At 36.9% G+C, this 24826-nt stretch overlaps 2 protein-coding genes across 3 annotated transcripts in view; both read left to right on the top strand.

Annotated features, from left to right (window-relative positions):
- Window positions 1-20839, top strand: part of UBE2J1 (ubiquitin conjugating enzyme E2 J1) — a 30195-nt gene extending 9356 nt beyond the window's left edge. Inside the window, exons 2-8 of one of the 2 annotated variants that reach the window (XM_012750935.3) lie at window positions 1131-1204; window positions 2258-2389; window positions 5598-5682; window positions 5833-5938; window positions 8759-8888; window positions 10861-10980; window positions 17526-20839. In XM_012750935.3, the coding sequence (XP_012606389.1) occupies window positions 1131-1204; window positions 2258-2389; window positions 5598-5682; window positions 5833-5938; window positions 8759-8888; window positions 10861-10980; window positions 17526-17804 (926 nt within the window). In that variant the 3' untranslated portion in view covers window positions 17805-20839. The remainder of the gene's footprint in view (window positions 1-1130; window positions 1205-2257; window positions 2390-5597; window positions 5683-5832; window positions 5939-8758; window positions 8889-10860; window positions 10981-17525) is intronic. The other variant, XM_012750937.3, reaches the window with a different exon arrangement.
- A 2626-nt stretch (window positions 20840-23465) lies between these two features.
- Window positions 23466-24826, top strand: part of GABRR2 (gamma-aminobutyric acid type A receptor subunit rho2) — a 42534-nt gene continuing 41173 nt past the window's right edge. Inside the window, exon 1 of the mRNA XM_012750941.2 lies at window positions 23466-23680. Coding sequence (XP_012606395.1) covers window positions 23493-23680 — 188 coding nt within the window. The 5' untranslated portion in view covers window positions 23466-23492. The remainder of the gene's footprint in view (window positions 23681-24826) is intronic.

The raw sequence follows: 24826 nt of genomic DNA on the forward strand, positions 1-24826 counted from the left end.
AGCCTCCCGAGTAGCTGGGACTACAGGAATGTGCCACCATGCCAGCTAATTTTTTCTCTATATATTAGTTGGCCAATTAATTTCTTTCTATTTATAGTAGAGACAGTGTTTCGCTCTTGCTCAGGCTGGTTTCGAACTCCTGACCTCGAGCAATCCTCCCGCCTCAGCCTCCCAGAGTGCTAGGATTACAGGCGTGAGCCACTGCCCCGGCCAGTAATGACTTTTTAATGGGATAAATGTGCCAGCCTTTATGACTTTTTTCCCCTTTCAGTAATGCTCAGTCAGTTTGGGTAAAGACGCTAAATAAGAAGATGGTTGGATTGGGTCAGCCATGGTTGAATATTATTAGGGGATCATAAATAAAAGAGGGACTCCTAAGAGCCAAGCATGTGGATAAAGAGAGAAGCGAATGTTGCTATGGATGGGTGAAGAAAGTAGTGGGCTTTTAATTAAGCTGAAAAATGATTTCAAAAGGAATTTAATTAGGGCCATGGAGATTCAGTGAACTCAGGGAACAATCCCATTAAGTTAATGCAAAATAGTGGGTGGAAAGTCTCAAGAGATTGAGGATATAGGGGGCTTTACTGTTAACCCAGCGTGAGATCCTGAGGGCACATTTTTGTTAATATAGACATTTTAAGAAGGTAAAGTCAGACTACCTATGTTGGAATCCTGTCATTTACTAGCTGTATGACCTTGAGCAACTTATATAATCTTTTTATGTCTCAGCTTCCTCATCTAGAAAATGGGGATAAATAGTAGTATAGTAGTAGTATAGTAGTGTTGTTTTGAGGATTAAATGATTTAATGTTTGTACAGCATTTTGATAAATGCTACCGTATAGGATGTATATACAAATATATAGTAAATAAAAATAGTATCTTCCCTATATATCAATCTTATATATAGCTCTTCAAAAGTGTGCCATTCTTCTAATGTCTAGCAACCATTTCCTTCCTCTCCCCCTCTATTACTATTATCCCATGATTAAACTTTACCAATTGCTTAGTTGAACTAGTCCTCTATACATTTTTCATTGAAGTAGGAACTTTTTCATTAGGCTTGTAAGTCTTGCTAATCACTTAGAAAAGCATATTTTAAATGTCTCTATTTTTTGAATTTTATTTTAGCTGTTAAACGTTTAATGAAAGAAGCAGCAGAATTGAAAGATCCAACAGATCATTACCATGCACAACCTTTAGAGGTTAGTTTCTATCTCCATATTCTTCATATGGATTTTGATACTTTAATATTTAAAACATTCTTTAAAATTGCTTTTCATTGCTTTGAGTCATTATAGATGTATTTGATATAGTTTATTGATATATTGTATTCCCTATATTTTCTGAGTATTTCATTAGCCAATCAGACATTTTAGAAGAAGCAGATTTTTATTCTCTGTAAAATGGATGTTAGATGCTAAGTTGAAGATAGTAGGTGTTAGGTCTGAGTATGAGGGAGGAGAAGTGGAAATAACCCCAGACTCTTTTTTTTTTTCTTTTTCTTTTTTTGTAACCAAAAACATTTGTATCAGACTCTTTACAGTATGGAAAGCCAGCCCCTTGAGAAGTCTCTGCAGCTACCCTGGGCTTTTTGCACAAATGCCTCTACCTCTCTTCAGTTTTCTCATCTGTAAAAGGAGGGTATTTAACTGTGCTCAGTCAGGTTTTCATGGTAATAGAACAAAAATATAATAATATATGTGCAAGTTTTTTGCAAACTGAAAAGTACTTGGTAACTATAAGATGACATTAATATCAAATGTATTATTACTACTAACCATTTATAAATGAGCTCTGACACATCTGTAAGGGTTGATATTTTTTTTTTTTTTAATTAAACCCAAAGCCAGCAGATGTAAGGGTTGATATTTAAAGATTTGTTAAAACATCCCAAATTTATAGTAATTATTTGATTATATGATAATTGTCACTAATTGATATTCTTTCAAGGATTAATTTCCAATTAAATCTGTATCTTATTTATGAATATATAACAGCACTCAGAAATTTTTAATGCATTTATTTTAAAAAGATTTTAGTTCTTATGGGACATGAAAGCTGGATTAAGTAGCCTTTATTTATAACCTTTGCTTATTTATAACTTTTATTCTTGAGACATCTTGTGCATTAGAAACTGTCCTAGGAATAATATATTTACTTTTTCTTGCCCAGTAATATTTCTAATATTCAGATTGATAAAAATGATGAAACTTTTTAATGTTATTTATTCCTTGTGGGTTATTATTTTTGTTCAGGATAACCTTTTTGAATGGCACTTCACAGTTAGAGGGCCCCCAGATTCTGATTTTGATGGAGGAGTTTATCATGGGCGGATAGTACTGCCACCAGAGTATCCCATGAAACCACCAAGCATTATTCTCCTAACGGTAAGACTTCTTGGGTTGTGGCTTAACTCTTCCTAGTAGCTGCAAAATATACTTGCATACTCATTTTCACTAGGAAATAAAATATTATTATAATTTTCCCTTTGGGATCCTGGAATTGCAATTTTTTTCCTTGAAAATAATTCCTAGGAAGCTGACACACCTGAGAAATGCTAAAGATACTAAGAAATGTATAAATGTCATGGCATGTTTGTTAGGATTCAATGAATTAATGTATGCAAAGTGCTGGGCACACAGTCTGTGGCACTTACTGTGGTAAGTACTCTATAAAGTGTAGCTAATGTTATTGTACCTTGTAGTCACATCATTTCCTTCAACTTCCCATCTTTCTTACACTTTTCTTTGGTTTCCTATCTTTACAATGAGAATAATGATACCTACCTCATTGAATTTATGTGGGATTAAGTGTAAGTATCATATTGTATAGTTCTTAGACTAGGGCCTGAGTTAGAGTCCCCAATAAATGTTAGCTATATTATTACTATTTATATCTAAGAATTTTTCTCCATTTGTACATACTTTATCTTCATATGAAGGAAAACTATTGATCTAATTCCTCTCTTAATTGTTAAGGTTTCCTTCCCTTATTACCTTTAATTTATATTGTTGAATATATGTTGTATATATGTTGAATTCCCCCCTAACCTTGAAAAAAGAAAAACAAACACAAAAACCTTTTTGTATCAGTTACCAATATAAGCTGTTCCTGTTTTTCTCTTTGATAACCTCCACAGCATCCTTACTCTAGTTTAGCTGCTGTCTGGCCTCCACAGGTAGCACTCTGATAAAACATGCTTACTGCACCAGTCTTAGAGACCAGTTTGAGATATCTCATTGCCTCTTCTCAGTCTTCATCCTGTTCCAGCAAAGCTAAACATGTACAAGGTAGCAAATGGTCAAACAAAAAGGTGTTTATCAATAAATTCCAAATTTCCACGACCCAGCACTTATGCATTTAGGGCCCACCGACCATGTGTGAGGGTGTGCCCCTGGCCACCTACCTGAAAATTTGGCACCCAGCCTCCTAGCCATGTGCATGGGGGTCAAAGTGGTGCACAGGTACTACCAGCCAGACCTGAAATTCCACCAAAGCCCGGAGAACTCAAAACAACTTTTGGGACTGAAAGAGAGACAACATAAACCTCAAATTTCTCAGCAGTAGTAACTTAAATATAATTATGCCAAGAATTAGGTGAATAATATTGTCTTAAATATGCATTTTTAAAAAATTTATTGAGTCAAACTACTTGTTCTTCAGCACCTAGTCCAATGCTAAGTGTAAGAGGAAATGCTCAATACATTGAAATTTAATTATGGTTTGACCAGTTTTCTTGAAAACTGCCAAAGTGTGTATCATCTGCCTTTGGAATGTGATTTTAAAGATATTTTGTCTTGAATATCATGTGAGATAGAGTATTTGCAGGGATATACTGTATGTGTTTTCTTGATTTAATATAAATCAACAGTAAAATCATTTTAAAACTAAAAAAACATTCTAAATTAAGACTGCTTTTACTTATATTTGGTATAATGGAAAGAACATTTGTTTTAGAGCCAATAGACCTGGATTCTTACCAGTGCTCTTTCCATTACATCATGGCCAGGTTACAGAATGTTTTTGAAATTCAGTTGTTTCATCTGTCAAAAGGAATTCTGTATATGGCAAATAAAATCACACTGTGAAGTTCTTGGCATATAGAAGCTTCTTAGCAAGTATTAGTTGATACTGACAATTGCTAATGCTGGCAGTAAGGCTGGAGCATGGTCAGAAGTCACTTCATTTAGTTGCTAGGTCTTGGGGAGAACCAAGTGGCCTGGGGGGGAGAGGCTGGTGCATGGGGAAACTAGTGGGGTAGACAATAGGTAGCAGTAGCTCTTTACCAACAAATACAGAAATATTTTGGTAGTTAACCAATAGTATGGTCATATTTACCACACTGGCTGAGAATCACCTCTACCCGTCTGATATTCAAAATTGCACTCTTTCTGGTTCACTTCCTCTCTTTTGAAAAATCTTCTCCAACTTTCATTCAACAGATACATTTAGACATATGTCATGTATCAGGCCTTGTGGGTGCAGCAGAAAATAAGTCAAAGTCTGTGCCCACATGGAGCTTATATTCTAACTTCATTTCTCTTCTTCCTCACCCTTCCCCTGAATATGGATAATTCTACAAGTTCAGACTTCAGCTGTTTTATTTCTATGAAATGGCTTCAGTGATCACTTCTGAAGAGAGGTACCAAAGGTATATATATATATATCTTCTTCTGACATCAGCATACTTACATTTCTACGTGCCTTTTGGACATGATCAATAGCTTTCCTTCCAGCTGAGTGCAGTGGGGTGGGCCTGCAGTCCCAGCTATTTGAAAGGCTGAGGTGGGAGGATCACTTGAGCCTAGGAGTTTGAGTCCAGCCTGGGCAACATGGCAAGGCCTCATCTCTGAAAAAAAAAACACAGATAGCTTTCCTACCAAAATATAAGGTCCAAATCCAAAATTGAAATAATTATTTCTGATCTTCTTTTTCTGTTTTCCTATCTTATTAAATGTCATTCTTCTGAAAATCACTCTTCTCTCAAAGCCTTTCTCTCCATGCCCTTCCTCACCAACATCTAGTTAGGTGTGATACTCAGTCCTTAGATTTTATCCTAGCCTCTTGTGTGTCTTCTCTTTTAGATTAACTGAGCTGGCGGGCAGTGCGTCATTCCTGTAGTCCCAGTGACCGGGGAGGTTGAGGTGGGAGGATCACTTGAGCCTGGGAACTCAGGGCTGTAGTGTGCTATGACTGTGCCACTGTACTCCAGCCTGAGGGACAGAGTGAGACCCCATCTCTTAAAAAAAAAAATTCTTAACTGAGCCTAGCTTTGTACTAGGCACAGGGTAGGACATTAGTAAATCTTTATATGTTAATTGTTTGTATTTCAGTTGTGTAGCTAAGTTTCAAAAAGGTGCTATAATACCTTCTAAAAACAGTTTTAGTATTTTTTCAGCATGCAGCAACTATTTTTGGAGTGTTTGTAAGAGAACAAAAATCTGTGCTCCCTTAGAGGTTACATTCTTTCAAAATTCTTCTTAAAATAATATTTTAAATGGTTATTTACATATAAATTATAAAAATATACCTATACTTTAAAAATATACAGCATTACACAGATATAATTTTTAAAATGCATTGTTTATTCCTAAGGCTAATGGACGATTTGAAGTGGGCAAGAAAATCTGTTTGAGCATCTCAGGACATCATCCTGAAACTTGGCAGCCTTCATGGAGTAGTAAGTATTAATTTATTATAAATTTAAATCTCTTATAATTTTAGTTAATTCATAGTTATGAAGTATAATACCCTCTTTTTTCTCTTTCCAGAGTAAACCCAGTTTTCTTTTATAAAGCAACTCAGATTGACGTTTACTTTTTTCTTTCAGTAAGGACAGCATTATTAGCCATCATTGGGTTTATGCCAACAAAAGGAGAAGGAGCCATAGGTTCTCTGGATTATACACCCGAGGAAAGAAGAGCACTTGCCAAAAAGTAAGTTTGGTATTTCGTTCTTTGTTAAGGTCTGAATACTATTCTGGGTAATGGCTATTAGGAGGTAGGCTCTATCTCTTACTATGTGACTTACTTTCTGAGTTACTGTGGCTACAGGATCTTACCTTAGCTTTGCTGTTTTAGAAATTCGGTTGTACTAATTTCCTTGGGATGACCAGAATCTAAATAATTGATTTCATGCTATCTGGTTTTAAAAAGTAGTTGATAATATTCCATTAAGATTGATTTTACTACAGTGGGAGATACATTCTCCAGGAAAATAATACTGATCATTTGTCTCCACTTGGATGGTATTATAGATGGAAAAGAACCAGAGCAATTATTTATATGTAGTATTTCCACAAGTTTAAAAACTCCTTGAGGGCAGAGAGGGAATCTACTCTGTATTTTTGTATCTACAGTATTTAGCTTATAGCAAGAGCTCAATAAATGATCTACAATAAAGCAAAGGAGATTTTCTTTATCAAGTTTTGATTGTCCAACTTGAGCATTGACATTACCTTCTCTGTTTTATTTCAGATGCATTTTTGTCTATAAAACCAAGATTAGTAATTCAGTTCAGGGTATCTTCTCTCTGAGTAGTGTGCTGAGATCCGACTCTTAATTTGGATAATTTTCCTATTATAGAGTCTGCTGCCTACTATCCTTCAGACATAGTTTGTTAATTAAATTATAGCGCATTTTATCCTAGCACAGTCCAGAGTAAGTCCTACACAGATGTTTGTTAAATCAAATAGACTTTTTTAGCATCTGGAAGATTTGGTAGACCGCTTGGTCTCATCAGCAACTTTTCTTTTTAAACTTTATTTCTAAATTCTGGTGATATACCTTACTACTCTTCACAGATAACAATATGTACTTTGAATACATAGTATTTGTTTTTATTGTTCTATCTCGATACCTTTATCCAGTTGATTTCATGTACAAGGTAAAAAAAATGAACTTGGATTCTTTTTCTTATAGGCTTCTCAGTGTATATATTCTCTGGGTTCTCAGTCTGTGATAGAGAAGCCTTTTTATTTTTATTTATTTATGCTCGAGACAGAGTCTCACTTTGTTGCCCAGGCTAGAGTGAGTGCTGTGGCGTCAGCCTAGCTCACAGCAACCTCAAACTCCTGGGCTCAAGCAATCCTACTGCCTCAGCCTCCCGACTAGCTAGAACGACAGGCATGCGCCATATTTTTTTATGCCAACCTAACCATGCCTGGCTAATTTTTCTATATATATTAGTTGGCCAGTTAATTTCTTCCTATTTATAGTAGAGACGGGGTCTTGTTCTTGCTCAGGCTGGTTTCCAGCTCCTGAGCTTGAGCAATCCACCTGCCTCAGCCTCCCAGAGTGCTAGGATTATAGGCGTGAGCCACCACGGCCGGCCTAGAGAAGCCTTTTTAAAAATGATTTTGCATTCAACAGTGATAGCATACTATACCATGCTTATCTAAATTAATGCATTCAAAATAAACATTCTCCTTTATTTCATCTGACTTCTCAGTTAAAAGTGAATACATTTTAAGGCAGATAGTTTGATACAACCAGTTCTCAAAGGAGTATGGATTCTGCATAGAAATGCTGCTTCTGGTGAAACAAAAAATCATTTATTGTGCTGGATGGAGTGGTTCACTTCTACATTCCCCAAACTTTGTGAGGCTGAGGTGGGAGAATTGCTTGAGGCCAGGAGTTTAAAACCAGCCTGGGCAACATAGTATGAGACCCCATCTCTACAAAAAATTAAAAAAAAAATGGCTATGTGTGGTGGTGTACACCTGCAGTCCCAGCTACTACGGAGGCTGAGGCAGGAGGATCACTTGAACCCAGGAGTTTGAGGCTGTAGTGAACTATGATGATGCTACTATACTCCAGCCTGGGTGACAGAGTGAGACCCTGTCTCAAAACAACAACAAAAAAGTAAAAATGTAATTTATCATCAATAAATACTAAATTAATGCCACTTTTATATACATTTTGTTTATGTTGTGCTATTTTATAAATTTAAATAACATATTCTTTGAGACCTAAAGCTTTTGAATTATATTGAACTAGAAGTAGTATAAAAACAATTTTTAAAACATTTGACAATATAACAATATCTATTTCTACATATCATTCATATTTATTTTTAGTCATTCAAATACTCATAGCACTCTTGTGAGCTTTAGGGTAGCTTTATCTGGAATACAAAGGGAAAATGGTAAAACAAATATATCTTAGGAAATAGTCTAGTTAGCAGGTTTATCTTGAGTCTGTACTTAATATAATCAGTGATAGCTACAGTATTTGGATTTTCCATCAGTTCTCCCAAGTCTTCCACGTTGTGCTGCTATTTAGATGAGTAGGATTTGTGAGTTTTTTTCCTAGAAATATCTCTAAATTCTATTTTTAATTGGCTTCTCTACTGCTTTACATATGTTTCTGCTAAAAGATAATTTAAGTTTTGTAATGGACTTTTTTCATAGGCTTAAAATTGGTTTGTTATATGTGATCTTGAGGACAATGTAATAGACCATTTATTTTGTCATTGTGTAGATCTACAGCTTATTTTTCTTTAGTTTATTGAAAAAAATGGACTCTAAGCCCTGTATTTTTTTATGCCAACCTAACTTACACACTTGTCTCTGGAGTATAGTTATTGGCTTAACCAAAATTTGCAGTCTGATTTGCAGCATGTAGATGAATATGATGTGAATTTGTCCAGTGTTGTTGTCTTTTAAATTTAATGATTCAGCATTTGAGTGTCTCAGGAAGAGGAAATTAGCATTCAGCCATTTGATTTATTCTCATAAAAAAATTGTCTCTTACCAGATCACAAGATTTCTATTGTGAAGGATGTGGCTCTGCCATGAAGGATGTCCTGTTGCCTTTAAAATCTGGAAGTGATTCAAGCCAGGCTGACCAAGAAGCCAAGGAACTGGCTAGACAAATCAGTTTTAAGGTACTATAAATTCCTAAATAAATTCTTTTTTTTTTTTTTTTTTTTTTTTTTGAGACAGAGTCTCGCTTTGTTGCCCAGGCTAGAGTGAGTGCCGTGGCGTCAGCCTAGCTCACAGCAACCTTAATCTCCTGGGCTCAAGCAATCCTTCTGCCTCAGCCTCCCGAGTAGCCGGGACTATAGGTATGCGCCACCATACCCGGCTAATTTTTTTCTATATATATTAGTTGGCCAATTAATTTCTTTCTATTTATAGTAGAGATGGTGTCTCTCTCTTGCTCAGGCTGGTTTCGAACTTCTGACCTTGAGCAATCTGCCCGCCTCGGCCTCCCAGAGTGCTAGGATTACAGGCGTGAGCCACCATGCCCGGCCTCTAAATAAATTCTAATTGTGTAATCCTCTTGTTTACTGCTAGATTCTATTATAGGTAGAAAGAAAAGCAGTATAGTTCTATTGCAATAAAATTTTATAAGTAAAATTTTCTTATTACGGAACTCATAATCTACATTCATAAAGGCATTATAGCATAGTGTCTAAAACTTAGACTCTGGTACACAATGCCAGGGTTCAAATCCCAACTTAGTTGCTTATTAATAATATGATGTCAGACATACTGCTTAACCACTTTGTGCCTTGTTCTTATCTGCAAATAATAATGGTACCCATGACATCGGATTGAGTTAATACAAGCAGTACATATGTTACATTTAGAACTGTCCCTGGTGCTTAATAAATTCTAGCTATTATTATAGAAAATACAGATAAGCAATAAGAAGAAAGTGACAATCATCCATAATCTCATCCTGAAGAAATAACTACTGTTAATATTCTGGCTTATCTCCCTTCTATCCCTTTTTTCTGTGTGTTTCACTCAAACACAGGATTATATAGTATTTTAATACTTTGAGTATTGACTAATTATTTAAAGTGTTAAGTGGGCTGAGTAAAGTGGCTCATGCCTGTAATCCTAGCATTCTGGGAGGCCAAGGCCAGAGGATTGATTGAGCTCAGGAGTTGGAGAACAGCCTGAGCAAGAGCGAGACCCCATCTCTACTAAAAATAAGCTGGGCATGGTAGTGCACACTGGTAGTCCCAGGTATTCGGGAGGCTGGAGGATTGCTTGAGCCTAGGAGTTTGAGGTTGCAGTGAGCTATGATGATGCCATTGCACTCTAGCTGGGGCAGCAGAATGAGACTCTTTCTCAAAAAAAAAAAAGAAAGAAAGAAAAAGAAAAAAGTTAAGTATTAAAGACTTCTGGAACTTAATTACCTTAAAAAAAGTCAACCTGCATTAAGCAACATGCTACTTCCACCTTCTCTACTTCTTTCATCCTACTGTCTTTCCGGGTCCAGTTCTTGGCAGAAATTTTCCCTCTGTTTTATTAAAGTGTCTGGAAGAGGAGGTACTTAATAAATGTTGGTTACTTTTTTCCCTCTGAGAATTCCTATTACACTTAAAATTGTTCTCTGAAAATCTTAGGATCACATATGTTTTGTACATCAGAATTTTTCAGATTTTAGAAAATATCTTACCCATAACATGTACTAACTAGCCCACAGTGGGATCTAGGGCAGTACCTCATCATGAAATTCATTAATATTTTCTCAGCAAACTTGGGAATATTTACATTAATGTGGAATAAAGACTATTCATAACTTCACATTAGTTCATGTCAGGCTTGCCTAAAAATCACCAAAAAGCTTTTAGTTTTGGGAGCATTTTAGAACTGTGGATTATGAACCATAGGTATTGGTTTTGTCCCTCACCAGGTAACAACTCCTAGGGAACAGGGATTGTCTGTGCCTCTTCCTATAATACCTAGCACAGTGTTGGACACATGAGTGTTTGGTGCTTAACTAATAGTAGAGATTAAACTAGCAGTTAAGATAAATTCAAGAGAGGGACTTTAGTAGGTTGTGGGTTGTTCTATATGTTTCTTTCTGTAACACTACTCTTGGGTATATCTTATTTATAGGCAGAAGTCAATTCATCTGGAAAGACTATCGCTGAGTCAGACTTAAATCACTCTTTTTCACTAAATGATTTACAAGATGATATACCTACAGCATTCCAGGGTGCTACGGCTAGTACATCGGTATGGCTCTTATCTTTTAATGTATATGTCTATCTATATCATTATCATTGTTTGGAATAGGAGGAAAAGATCCCTAAATCAAATATCTGAAAATTTTGGTTCTCCTAACAATTGGATTCTAGCCTAGCTGTCTGACTAATGAATTATATTATGCTGAGCAAGTTATTCATGCTTTCTGGGCCTCAGTTTTCTTTTTTGTTAAGTAGGGCTGGACTCAATATCTTTTAAGTCTTATTGTCCCTCTAGAATAATATGATTTCTCTGAAAAGCCACTTTCAATATATTGCTAGACTCCGAATAAAACAAAATATACATATATTAGCCATTTTCTAAATAGACACTCTCTTTGGGAACTTTGTTAAGCTGTATTAAAGTACTGACTTAAAGACCTAGAGCCAAAAATTTGCCTTATACTTGCTGTGTACCATATAGTAGCCACTAGCCACATGTAGCCATCTATATTTAAATTTAAATTAATCCAAATTAAAGAAAGTTTAAAATTTATTTTGTTAGTCACACTAACTACATTTCAAGTGCTGTATAGCCACATGTGGCTAGTGGGTGCCACATTGGACAATGTAGATATAGATCATTACTATCAATCATAAATTTCTGTTGGCGATGTTACCTTGCACGTAGTAAGTGTCCAGTAAATAATTGTTGAATAAAATAATGAATGCTGTGGTTGTTGTTAGTTGTGCCCTGACCTATTGTCTAAAAAATCAGTGAGCCTAGGTGATCAGAGAGACTGACAAAAAAAATATGACTAGATTGGCGTTAAATAATTAGGATTATGGTGAAAAACAATGACTTTCCTTTCTGTATATAAAAGATGAACTGTCTTTTGGTGTCTTTTCGGTAACAGATTGTTTTGTTAAATAGTCACATATTTCACCCCTGCCCCACCTCCAGTTTATAGAGGATTTTAAGGCGCTGGGAAACTTGAAATAGAAGCTGGGCAAGTACAGATTTGCCCTTTACCTATCAATAACTTACTATAAAGTGGGACTGAATAGTCGTGAGTGGGTCTCTCCTATCCAGAGAATGAGTAGGTGGGCAGAGAAAAGTAGGTTGAATAGAGCAGGGAAGAGGGTGACACTCTAGGGCAGGGGTCCCCAAACTTTTTAAACAGGGGGCCAGTTCACTGTCCCTCAGACTGTTGGAGAGTGCGGTGCACATTTCACACATGTGCACTGTGGGCCTGGGACAAGTTGGCTGCTAAGCAGGACAGGCAGCAGCGGCAAAAACACCCGGTGGGCCGGATAAATGTCCTCAGCCGGCCGCATGTGGCCCAAGGGCCGTAGTTTGAGGATGACTGCTCTAGGGGAACTGAAGATGGAGGTATGAGAAAAAAGTATGTTGGGATGAGTATAAATCATTTATATGATCCTAATGTACTTTTATGAATTGCAGAGGAATATAATGAGTTAATTTTAAAGTCACTATATGTTTTAGTTTGAAATATTAAAAAATCTCTGATTGGGCCGGGCGCGGTGGCTCACGCCTGTAATCCTAGCTCTCTGGGAGGCCGAGGCGGGCGGATTGCTCAAGGTCAGGAGTTCAAAACCAGCCTGAGCAAGAGCGAGACCCCGTCTCTACTATAAAATAGAAAGAAATTAATTGGACAACTAATATATATACAAAAAATTAGCCGGGCATGGTGGCGAATGCCTGTAGTCCCAGCTACTCGGGAGGCTGAGGCAGGAGGATTGCTTGAGCCAGGAGTTTGAGGTTGCTGTGAGCTAGGCTGATGCCATGGCACTCACTCTAGCCTGGGCAACAAAGTGAGACTCTGTCTCAAAAAAAAAAAAAAAAAAAAAAATCTCTGATTGCTTTTCATTTTTTGTATTCTAATTATTTTTTATTTCATAAATAGTTTTTTTTTTTTTTGAGTGATCTGGGTACATTTTTTTTTTTAATTTTGGCATATTATGGGGGTCATAAATAGTTTTTAAAAATAGAGCCATTCTATTACAAAAAGGAGGGTGATATTTTCTTTTCATCTATTATGACAGTTTCCTAATATTTGTGATTCATATAAGCCTTTTGGGGATTTTAAATCTGTCAAATCCCCTTGTTACATATTCCAGTTATGCTTATTCCAATTATAATTTATTTTGTAATTATTTATTGTCTATTTCACTTCCAAGAATATAAGTTCCTTTGAGGGTGAAGGCTCTTTTTTGCCTTCTCCACTGTATCCCCAGTGCCTGGCTTACTGCCTTGTATATAGTAGGTGATCAGTACATATTTATTGATCGAATGAATGAACTTCAGGATTGGTACTTTTAAAAAATACTGGGAATACGGTTAAAGAAGTTTAAGTAAATTAGAATGTACAAATAATAATGTCACTATTATAGAAGGATTTCTCATTTTGATCTTAATGTACATAAAACTTAGAATTCTTTTCATAGATGTAGGTCATTAATTGAGACCAATTTTGGTTAAAATACTACCAAGCAATAAATTGTCTACAATTACAGGTTAAGCTTTTAATTACATTTATATATAAACTATCTCAGAGTATGATTATATAATTTGACCATTATGGAAGTAACTGAAACCTGGTTTTTGCTAGGGGTGGTTGCTTTATATGCAGGTATAAGAAAAATACACTGAAATGTTATACATCAAATCTCAGATAAACTGTGGGGTTTTTTTAAGCCTTGAGGTGGGGGATGAGAGATTGCCAAAAGTCTAGTAAATATAGCAGATAACATCAGGCCATCTGTTGCTTTTTTTGAGACAGAGTCTCACTCTGTTGCCTAGGCTAGAGTACCGTGGCATCAGCCTAGCTCATAGCAACCTCAAACTCCTGGGCTCAAGCAATCCTTCTGCCTCAGCTTCCCGAGTAGCTGGGACTACAGGCATGTGCCACCATGTCCGGCTAATTTTTTATATTTTTAGTTGGCCAATTAATTTCTTTCTATTTTTAGTAGAGACAGGGTCTTGCTCTTGCTCAGGCTGGTTTCGAACTCCTGACCTTGAGTGATCCTCTTGCCTCGGCCTCCCATATCTATTGCTTTTTGAGGCAGGTTTTTTAGCTATGTAGAAATGGGAGAAATACGATGGCAGTTTTATATTCTTCCAGTCTGTCACATTTTCCCCTTTTCCTAAGGATTAAGGTTCTGAATAAGCCATTCCATTTTATATTAAAAAGCAAACACAAAACTCCCTCATAGATGCTGGTTATTCTGAGTTATAATAGAAAAATTGGTATGTATTACTACGGATGTAACAATGACTATGATCGTTTTAAATATGAAAAATTTTAGAATTTTATAATATCAAGGCATTAGATTTTAGTCAGTGATATACCATACAAAAGGCATCTGCAACATAGGAACCTAATTAAAACATTATATCTATATGAATATTTTCATATATGTATATACTAAAATATCATCGAGAGTCAATGTTTTTTTTTGTTTTTGTTTTTGTTTTTTGAGACAGAGTCTTGCTTTCTTGCCTAGGCTAGAGTGAGTGCCGTGGCGTCAGCCTAGCTCACAGCAACCTCAAACTCCTGGGCTCAAGCCATCCTCCTGCCTCAGCCTCCCGAGTAGCTGGGACTACAGGCACGCGACACCATGCCCGGCTAATTTTTATATATATATATATATTAGTTGGACAATTAATTTCTTCCTATTTTTATAGTAGAGACGGGGTCTTGCTCAGGCTGGTTTTGAACTCCTGACCTTGAGCAATCCACCCGCCTCGGCCTCCCAGAGTGCTAGGATTACAAGCGTGAGCCCGAGTCAGTGTTTTAAGGGCTTGTTTTCCTAAGTATATTAACTATCCTAATGAAGGGCCAAAAGCTGTCCTAAGTAAAGTCATGACTTTTTTTAACCTAAATATCAATGCCCCCAAATGGATATATTAATAGTAATAATCTTAATAACTGACATTTAGTAAGCAATTATGTATCCTAAGCACTTTATATCATTATGCCATTTAATCCTCATAGCCACTGAATTGGATATTCTCCTTGTACAGAAGAGGGAGCTCAGTCTTGGATTAAATAACTTGCGTGGGGTCACATGTCTACTTAGTAGCAAAGTCAGCCTAGTAATGATAAGCCTCCATGTTTTGGTCAGGTTTATGGGCAGGATAAAGTTCTCCCCTTAAACAAATAGATAAAATACTTTTGTAATGTATATAAGATTTATAACATGTTTACAACATGTTTAAAATAAAAGCTTTAATCTAAGTCAACCTTTTGTGCAAGTTTCTGGATTTTGTGCAAGCATCATCATGTTTTTTATTTTCCTTAAGAAACCATTTTTCTTTAATCCTTGGGTAGTTTTGCTCTATTAAACACTTTCATCTTCTTGGCTGAGCTATTGGAACAACAGGAGATTTCAAATGAAATGTTTCTGTATTGGCTGCCATAACTCACTTCAACTCAATGAGTCTTAACTCACTATATGATGCCTGTGATAATGTATGACCTCATAAAATGCTGCAGCATTGTGTATTTGTTCTCTTCAATGAGCAGATTGCTCCTGGGAGGTCCTGTATTATAGAAGTCCAAGTTCATTGAACTCTAATTCAGTATCAGCACTAACTTTTATTTTTACCTCAGAGTCAGTAGCTCCTTTCTACCTCTGTATTTATGAGTCACTATATTTGAGTGATTCCAAAGGGTAGTTTTAAGAAATTCAGATTATTTAAGCTTTTTAATGTTGAAATGAATATCAGACTTAAAATGGAAATTTTTCTACACGTAACTTAGATCAGCAGTTCTTTCCCCCTAATGTTTATGGCTATTACTAGTGCAAAGACCATCTTCTTATCATTTTAAAAAAGTAATTGGATTACATTATGTGATTCTTTTTTTCTTCTGAATATTTAAATTTTCTCTAATGGAAAGTATTTTAAATGTTTCATACTTAATTTTTTAGGTTATTCTGGCATTCATTCTTTTTTTGGAAAGAATATATATTGACAATAATGTATAATCAGTATTATAGTTATTTTCAATAAAAGAATTAAAAACCATTGAATTAGTAGAGGGAGAGTTAAAGTGTCTATATGAATAAAATGAGCCCAAGCAAGGTGTCTCATGCCTATAATCCCAACTTTGGGAGGCCAAGTTGGGAGGATCGCTTGAGCCCAGGAGTTCGAGACCAACCTGGGCAACATAGCAAGACCCTGACTCTAAAATGCATACATACATACATACATATTTTGTAGAGCTTCCTGGAATATGCCATCACCATTTTTTTTTCTTACCTATAAGTCATACTTAAGATTTTGAGGCTGGTCCAATGGTAGTGGGTTATCAGAACTTATTAACATTAGTGTCACTAAAGTTGGTATTCAATCCCCCACTGCTAAATTTGACTGGATTTTAAAAAATATAAAAATTTATAAATAAAAAAAAAGATTTTGAATGACTTGGTATCATATTGTGGTTATGTTTTAACTGACCAGTCAGAGGCGGTAGAAGCAGTTGTCATCCTATACTTCATGGGAGCAACCAGTGGATACATGGAGTCACACACAACTACCTCTAAATTTTTCTCAGCACATACCCAGGGAATTCTTGACAACATAAAGTATTCAATACTAAGTAAAAGATACTTCTGGACTTGTGTTCAATTCATTTGACAGGATTTGTGAGAAAGGGTAATCCTGGTTTGAAAAGCACACATAGCATTTATAATGTTGCTATGAAGAATGTACTGCCTGAAATATTTCTTATGCTCTATTGATTGTTGGTGGAAACATACGGATACGGTAAGACAACATGGGAAGAAAACTAGTTCATAAAAGGTACCCAATTGAGAATTGCCCTTTTTTGCCATTTAGAATGGCTAATTTTCAAGCTGAAAGTAGAAATCACTTTTTACTTACTCCTTGGATCTCCTGGAAGAAGTGAAGTGCCCAGATGCTTAGCAGATATTGCTAGAGTTGCTTCTGAGGCAGAGAAGAAAGCCATCTATGGAGAATATAGGTAAAGGCTTTCCTTGTCTTACTTGCTGCTGTTAAATTCTTCCTCTACCTAGTGTGTATCTAAGTTGTGTTGCTGGCTTATTCAGGAGGGTGATTTATTAGTCCCAGCATTCAGATAATTCTTTTTTTTTTTTTTGAGACAGAGTCTCACTTTGTTGTCTAGGCTAGAGTGAGTGCCGTGGCGTCAGCCTAGCTCACAGCAACCTCAAACTCCTGGGCTCGAGCGATCCTTCTGCCTCAGCCTCCCGAGTAGCTGGGACTACAGGCATGTGCCACTATGCCCGGCTAATTTTTTATATATATATATCAGTTGGCCAATTAATTTCTTTCTGTTTATAGTAGAGACGGGGTCTCGCTCTTGCCCAGGCTGGTTTTGAACTCCTGACCTTGAGCAATCCGCCCGCCTCGGCCTCCCAAGAGCTAGGATTACAGGCGTGAGCCACAGTGCCCGGCCTCAGATAATTCTTGATAGTTTTGCCTGTAGTCATATTTAGCATTCTGAGATTCTGTGTATTCTTGAATAGATAATAAATGCATGTATGAATTTTCCTTGCCAATTTCAAACAAAATTTCTTAAAATTTCCTAGTATGGAGTCCAGAATCCCTCGTCAGCATCCTTTCAACAGCCTACCCAACCTGTAGCTAAGAATACCTCCATGAGCCCTCGACAGCGCCGGGCCCAGCAGCAGAGTCAAAGAAGATCATCTACTTCACCAGATGTAATCCAGGGCCAGCAGCCAAGAGACAACCACACTGATCATGGCGGATCAGCTGTGCTGATTGTCATCCTGACTTTGGCATTGGCAGCTCTTATATTCCGACGAATATATCTGGCCAATGAGTACATATTTGACTTTGAGTTATAATATTGTTTAGTGACTTAAGAGCTGTGACTCAACTGCTTCATTAAACATTCTGCATTGGGTATAATCTAAGAATTGTTTACAAAAAGATTATTTTGTATTTACCCTTCATTCCTTTTTTTGATTCGTAAAAGTTCAGTATAAATATAGCTAGACATTCAGACTATGTCCAGCAGTGTGTCCTGCTTACTTTAAGGGACCGGAAATCAAAGTTCCTTGTCTTATTATTTGGTCTGCTTTACCGAGAAATAATTTATTGTTGTTTCTCATGCCTCAGCTTCTTTTTATGTAAATTTGTGAACTTTTCTGTATAGCCCTTGGAAATTTTTAGATAAAAGATGATGTTTTAAGTTCCAATGAGTATTATTAATTACTCGATACCATTTATTGAGTACTCTGTTTCTACTTATATAGAATGATACAGGGATAGAAGAGTTGAAAAGGGAAAGCAAAACTCTTCAAGTAGCTTTCATGTCATTCATAGGAGATATGCTGGGATTGCTCATTCTGTGACTTAGTGTCCTAAACATTCTTCATTGAAAATAACTATATTTTAGTTAAATGTTTATGAGGAAATGAGATCACATATTTGTCATTGGATGTTACTTGAAGAGGGAGTACTTTGTAACCACTTTGATATACTGTTATCCCTCCTCTCCAATATGCACAGAAATTTAAAAAGAAAGACAACAATCTGCCATAGATCCTTATTTTAAGGAACAAAGGGTCCATGCCAGCAAATCACTTGGTTTTCCAGAAGTAGGAGAATCTTAAGATTTGAATGTTTGCTCTGCTTTGAATTGTATATCTTTGAGATGTATTATATGCCTAGCTTTGTAATCACTATAAATTTTAATTCTAGGAATATGCATAATGTTGAAATATTTCATGTACCATTTTAATAGAAAAGCTCAGGGCCCAAGTAACAGTGATAGAAGTTAGAAAAACCTTTACTTAGAATTATCTACCTAATTAAAACCCAAAAAAGAATTTTCAGAGGAAAAAATCAATATATAACTTAGTGCTAGCTAGCTCCACAGACTCTAATAGATAATTTTATCATCATAATGCCTGTGAAACCATATAATCACAGAAAAACATTGCTTTCAGCATGTTCAGGTAGCAGTATTGAGGGTACTCTTGATTGTGGTGTTAATGAAGATTTAATTTTTAAATACAGGCAGTCCCTAGCTTTCAAATAGGTTATGCTCTAAAAGTGCATTTATAAGTTAATTTTTTTTTTAACAAGTCAAACAATGTTGTAAATGGTATTTAGGTTCTAGACCAGTCCATAAAAGTTAGCCCATGTGTATCTTTAATAGTGTGGGGGAGGGTATTCATAAAGTCCTTATGTGGTTTTAACTGAAATTATGGGGCAAGATAGAAATAATTTGTAAAATCATTTTACAGGCAAATTTAATTTTTACTCCTGTTTATGAGACTTTGGTTCTATCAACTAGCAAACACAATTTGTTTTCATAGCCAGTTTTCCTTTATGTCTACACCTAAAATAGGAATATATTGTATATTATTATATAATACAGAATTGTCTTAAACTTTAATAAATTAGCATTTTAAAGGTTTACAGATTGTTTGTTATATATCTGTAGTTGAAGTAGGTAAAGTGTAAAAAAGCCCAAGGACTTTATGAAGACCTCACATGTCAGGAAAATTATAGGTTACCATTTTATAACTTTATAAGTTATAAATGCATAAGAAAATGCATTCTGAAGTCTTGATTTGGAATATAAGATACTAGAAATGTTGGGTTGTCGGTCAGTGATCTTCAAGCAAGAGGTCACCAACCCAACTGGGAAGACCAGGTAGCATTATCACCTGAGCAGAAAGAAATCCCCACACCCTCAACCTATGCTGAGATAAATCGTGTGCTAGAAACAATCTTTCCCCCATTTCCTCTCAGTCATACTTGAGCCAACCTCTGGATCTATGTGATCTTGTTGCATGTTTCCATGGGGTATACTTGTACTTTAAAGTTAAGCAAAGAAGACTTTGCACCATGCAGATCCTTCTCTGTCAGATTGATCTCTCTTCCCTTACTGACCACTAACTAGCCACCTGCTTGTTTGTGTTGGGATTTTTTTTGGCACCTGACAAACCATCTGAAAGTGGCACATTTTCCTTCTTCCCTTACACCTCACATATGCTCCCTAAAAGTCCTTAAGTTGTCAATCTGAACCACAGTGTGGGGTTAAATGGGCAAAATTGATCTTTGAGGCCTTTCTTACTCAATGAGCCACTGAGAGGCTTCTTCAGAAAACTATTATTTTTAAATCCCTACATTTTCCCTTTAATTCCAGCATAAGGCTAAAACTGGATGTTTATTCTGGTAGGAAAAGGCTTAGGACTCCCTCTTCCCCCAGTCCTCAGATCTAGGTAACTCATGGCTTTTTCTTTGAACAACACAGCACATGACGACATATCAAGGTAGTTAAAATAGCATGCTTAAAATAATAGTTTGTTTCACCTGTAACTGTTAAGTCAATGAACCTTTCAAATTTTATGTAATGCGGGGCTTTTATGTAGCACTTTACTTTTTCATGCTGCTTATTGTTTTATTCTACTGAAATAAATGAATTTCATGAAGATTCTCAACTAATTTTTTTTTAAAAAACTTCAAAGATTGTCTATCATTTTGACTATGGAAACAGAATTTCCTATTTCAGAAGAATAAGAACTCTTTTTGTTATTTTGGGCTGTGAATAAACTTTGATATCTTGAGACCATCCATTTTTATAGACAAGAATCAATAAGTAAACCTCACACATGGTACTTGAGCAAAAACCTAGGCTGAAATATTGAAAAGCCTATATTGTTTTATTACTTGCAAGTGAGTATATGCAAAGTGAATAAATTTAGTGAACCTGACTTTAAAAAGAATAATGTGTACATTAACATATGTACTATTAAAGCCTTTGTGGGAGGCCGCGTGTTGCTCAAAAGCTGTTTGGAGCCTCTTGAACAGTTGCCTTCAGAACTTTTTTGAGCTGCTCAATAAAACCAGTGTCTTTAACCCTTCATACCTTGTTTTTGACCAGATTGTATTTTTTATGTCATCCAGTCTTGTCTCCTGTCCATTTTACCTCATTTCTCTCGCATCTTTCTGCTTCTCTTCATGCTCACTGCCACTACCCTAATTAGCTATAACTCATCTGAATTAGTGCAATCGCCTCCTAAAAGGTCTCCAGTCTTGCCCCATTCCTTGCACTGCAGCCAGTCTTATCCAGTACACAGACTCGATCCCTTCTCTTTCATTGCTCTTAAGATAGGCCCAAACCCTTAACACAGGATACAAGGTTGGGTGTGTCCAGAGTCCCACCTAGGTGTCTGGCATAATCAGACCTCAGCAGATGCTTCTGGGGCCTTCCCATTGCCCTGAGCTTGAGCCACTGGGGCTGATCCTCTGCTTCTTATATCATCCACTGCCTCACACCATACAAAAAAACCCCAAATGGATCAAAGACCTAAATGTAAGAGCTAAAACTATAAAATTCATAGAAGGAAACATAGTAAATCTTTCTTAGGCAGTGGTTTCTTAGATACAAAATGAAAAGCACAAGCAACCAAAGAAAAATATATATTTCATCAAAATAAAAAACTTTTGTTTCGAAGAACATCAATAGACAACACAATAGGAGAAAACGTTTGCAGATCACATATCTGATAGGGGATCCAGAATATCTAAAGGATAATTATAACTCAATAATAAAATTTTCTGATTAAAAAAACGACAAAGTATTTGAATAGACATTTCTTCAAAGAAGATATACAAATGCCCAATAAGCACATAAAAACAGGCTCAACATCGTTAGTCATTAGCGAAATGCACATCAAAACTATAGTGAGGCCAGGCACGATGGCTCACGCCTGTATTCCCAACACTTTGGGAGGCTGAGGTGGGAGGATTGCTTGAGGCCAGGAGTTCAAGACTAGCCTGAGCAACACAGTGAGACCCCCATCTCTACAAAAAATAGAAAAAAACAAGCCAGGTATGATAGCGCTTAACCTGTAGTCCCAGCTACTTGGAAGGCTGAGGCAAGAGAATCATTTGAGCCCAGGAAGTTTGAGGTTGCAGTGAGCTATGATGCCATCTAGCCTGGGAGCAGAGCAAGACCCTGTCTCAAACAACCAACCAACCACAGTGAGATACCACTTTAGGATTAAAGACAGTTAGAATAAAAAAGCAGATAACAAGTGTTGGTGAGGATGTGGAGAAGTTAGAACGCTTGTTCATTGCTGATGGGTTTGTAAAATAGTGCTGCCACTTGGAAAAACAATTTGGCAGTTCCTCAAAAAGATAAACATAAAGTTACTATATGACTCAGCAATCCCACTCTCACATATATAACCAAAAGAAATGAAAGTGTATTCACACATAAACTTGTACACAAATATTCATAGCATTATTGTTAATAGCTGAAAAGTAGAAACTCAAACATCCAACTGTTGAATAAACAACATGTGCCATATCTGTACAATGGAATATTATTTGGCCATAAAAAGGAATATGATGATATATGCTACAACAGTGATGAACCCTGAAGACATAAGGATACATATTATATGATTCCATTTATATAAAATGTCCAGAATAGGCAAATCCATAGAAAAAGCAAGTAGATAGGTGGTTGCCAGGGGCTGAAGGAAACTGGGAAGGGGAAAGGACTACTGATGGGTATGACGTTTCTTTTCGGGAAGAGGAAAATGTTCTAAAATTAGTGGTGATAGTTGTACAACTCTCAACATATTAAAGCCCATTTTAAGGGGGTGAATTTATGGTGTGTGAATAATTCAATAAAGTTGTGATTTAAAAAAGTATACCACCCAACTATGGTTTTCTCCTTGCTGTAATCACAAGAATTGAACTATTGATAGTAAGAGAGCTTTAGAGTAAAAAATTGGTAGGACCTAAAGTTGTATCCAGAATGCAACAAAGCAAACATTTCTTGAAAACCAACAACATCCAGGCATAATTCTAGGGTTACAGCCAGTCCTTTACAGGCTTGTCCAACTGGAAGAAAAGAAAAGAAAGATCCTTACATAATCATGAATTCTTTGGTTTATGCCATCCTTCAAAACCAAAATGTATTTTATGCTTTGATATGTTTTCACTGAAGAAAAAGAAGCAAGACGTGTATTTGAGAGAAAAGCAAGTATCTTTGGCCATAGGCAAAGCATATTCTCTCAGATCCAGAAATAAAGCAATCCCAAGAAAACATGTCATTCGTGTGTTCACTCAGCATTTCCTGGACTCATGCAGGTGCTCATGTCCACATCCACCCGGTCCTCTCTGCACGTCCACTCAGAGTCCAAGCTGCCTGCCTGGTGGATGGGACAGACTGGTTTTACGCAGCCAGAAGATGAATTAATAATCTCAGCACAAAGCTGGCATGTTGAAGAGATTTGATTTTTTTTTTATATAACAGTTTTAGGCAAAGCTATTCTAGGATCCGGCGGAAGCGGAGTTTCACAGGAGGACACACTTCTTGACTAATGGCCAATCACTAAGCAGCAGGGAGGGCGAAGCCCAGCGTTGGTGTCACGGCCTGGTGCGTAGGGGCTGGGGGTGGGACAGGCGTCAGTATTAAACAGTAAGTCAGGACAATCAGCCTGGCCAGCCATGCCCTCGCCGGCCCTCAGAGCAGCACTGGTGGGAGGCAGCAGACTGGATCAATGGTTAAGCCAGGGGAAATCTGTCCCGCCGCAGGTTACTGGAAAGCAGCTTGTTGCATCATAGACGTCCACAAAATGCCTTATTTTACAAGACTCATTTTGTTCTTGCTTTGCCTGATGGTTCTTGCGGAGAGCAGAAAGCCCAAGAGGAAGAAAGGGTCAGGACAGCTGGAAATGCCCAAGCCAAGGTAAAGGCACTTGGGATGGTGGAGGGGAGGGAGGGATGTCCCACGGTGCAGTAGCAGCTGCAGCAATTGCTGGGTCAGACGGTTCCCGGGATGGCCAGGGGTTATGTCCTCACATTGTCCTGGGAGAACCTGTTTTCCAGACGCAGGTAGAAGGGGTTTCCTCCTCACTGAAAGCAGCCTCTCACGGGCCACAAGTACTCTGTGTGTCACAAGCACTGGGAGCAAAACTAGACTGGGTCAGGCGTTTCAGTCTGATGCCTGTGTTCAGCCAGAGCATTTTGATTTAAGGCAGACAGTTGAAGACTCAGCGAGTAAAACAAAAATTCTTTATACTTCTCTAATTGTGCTGCTTTGTCTCCCAGGATTACATCCTGTGGGGACCTGAGGTGGCCTGCTAAATAGGTACACTCAAGCATTTTGGGGGGAACTGCTAATTAGGAAAAAAATAGAATTGGGGGTTGTCTTTAAATTATTTAGTAGGGAAAAACTTTATAATGGTATTGAGTTTCATTTTATTGTTTTGAATCTTAGAATAGGTGTTTGAACTTTGCTAGATTACCAGAAATATATGTGTGGACTACAGTGAATGCCATCTCATGACGCCATGGAGTCATTTCCAAGAAATACTGGTTAGGCTCAGAATTTGCATTCAAAATGATTATTCCTCAGTAAGTTTGTTTGGAACTTATGTACAAGGCATGGTACTCCAGGCCTGAGGTAGACATAAGGACTATTAGACAGGAAGATAAGAACAAAAAGAACAAGCAGCTAAGATGTGAACACTGTGTGGGGCATGTTCCACATTCATTTTCCATTCTGCTAAGCATTGGGTGAACGAGTGGCTTTGAATATAAACTAACAACTTGAGGCACATTTTCTAGGTCAGTGGTCTCCAAACAGTTTTGATCATTCACTGCTATCAGTGATAATTTTTTGAAACTGTACCTTCAATATATGTATATTTACTTACGAATTACATGCTCATAATATTAAATTATAAATATGCACATAAATTTAAATCTTGATTACACCCTTAGTTTTAGAAAAAAACTAAATGTAAACGAGAGCCACCATCTCTACCTGCAGCGCCCAGTGGAACCTGCTGCCCCGAGAGGTGGGATTACTCTCTAGGGCCTGGTCCTGCTC

This window comes from Microcebus murinus, chromosome 5, assembly GCF_040939455.1.
Source record: "Microcebus murinus isolate Inina chromosome 5, M.murinus_Inina_mat1.0, whole genome shotgun sequence".
In the NCBI taxonomy this organism is placed as follows: Eukaryota; Metazoa; Chordata; class Mammalia; order Primates; family Cheirogaleidae; genus Microcebus; species Microcebus murinus.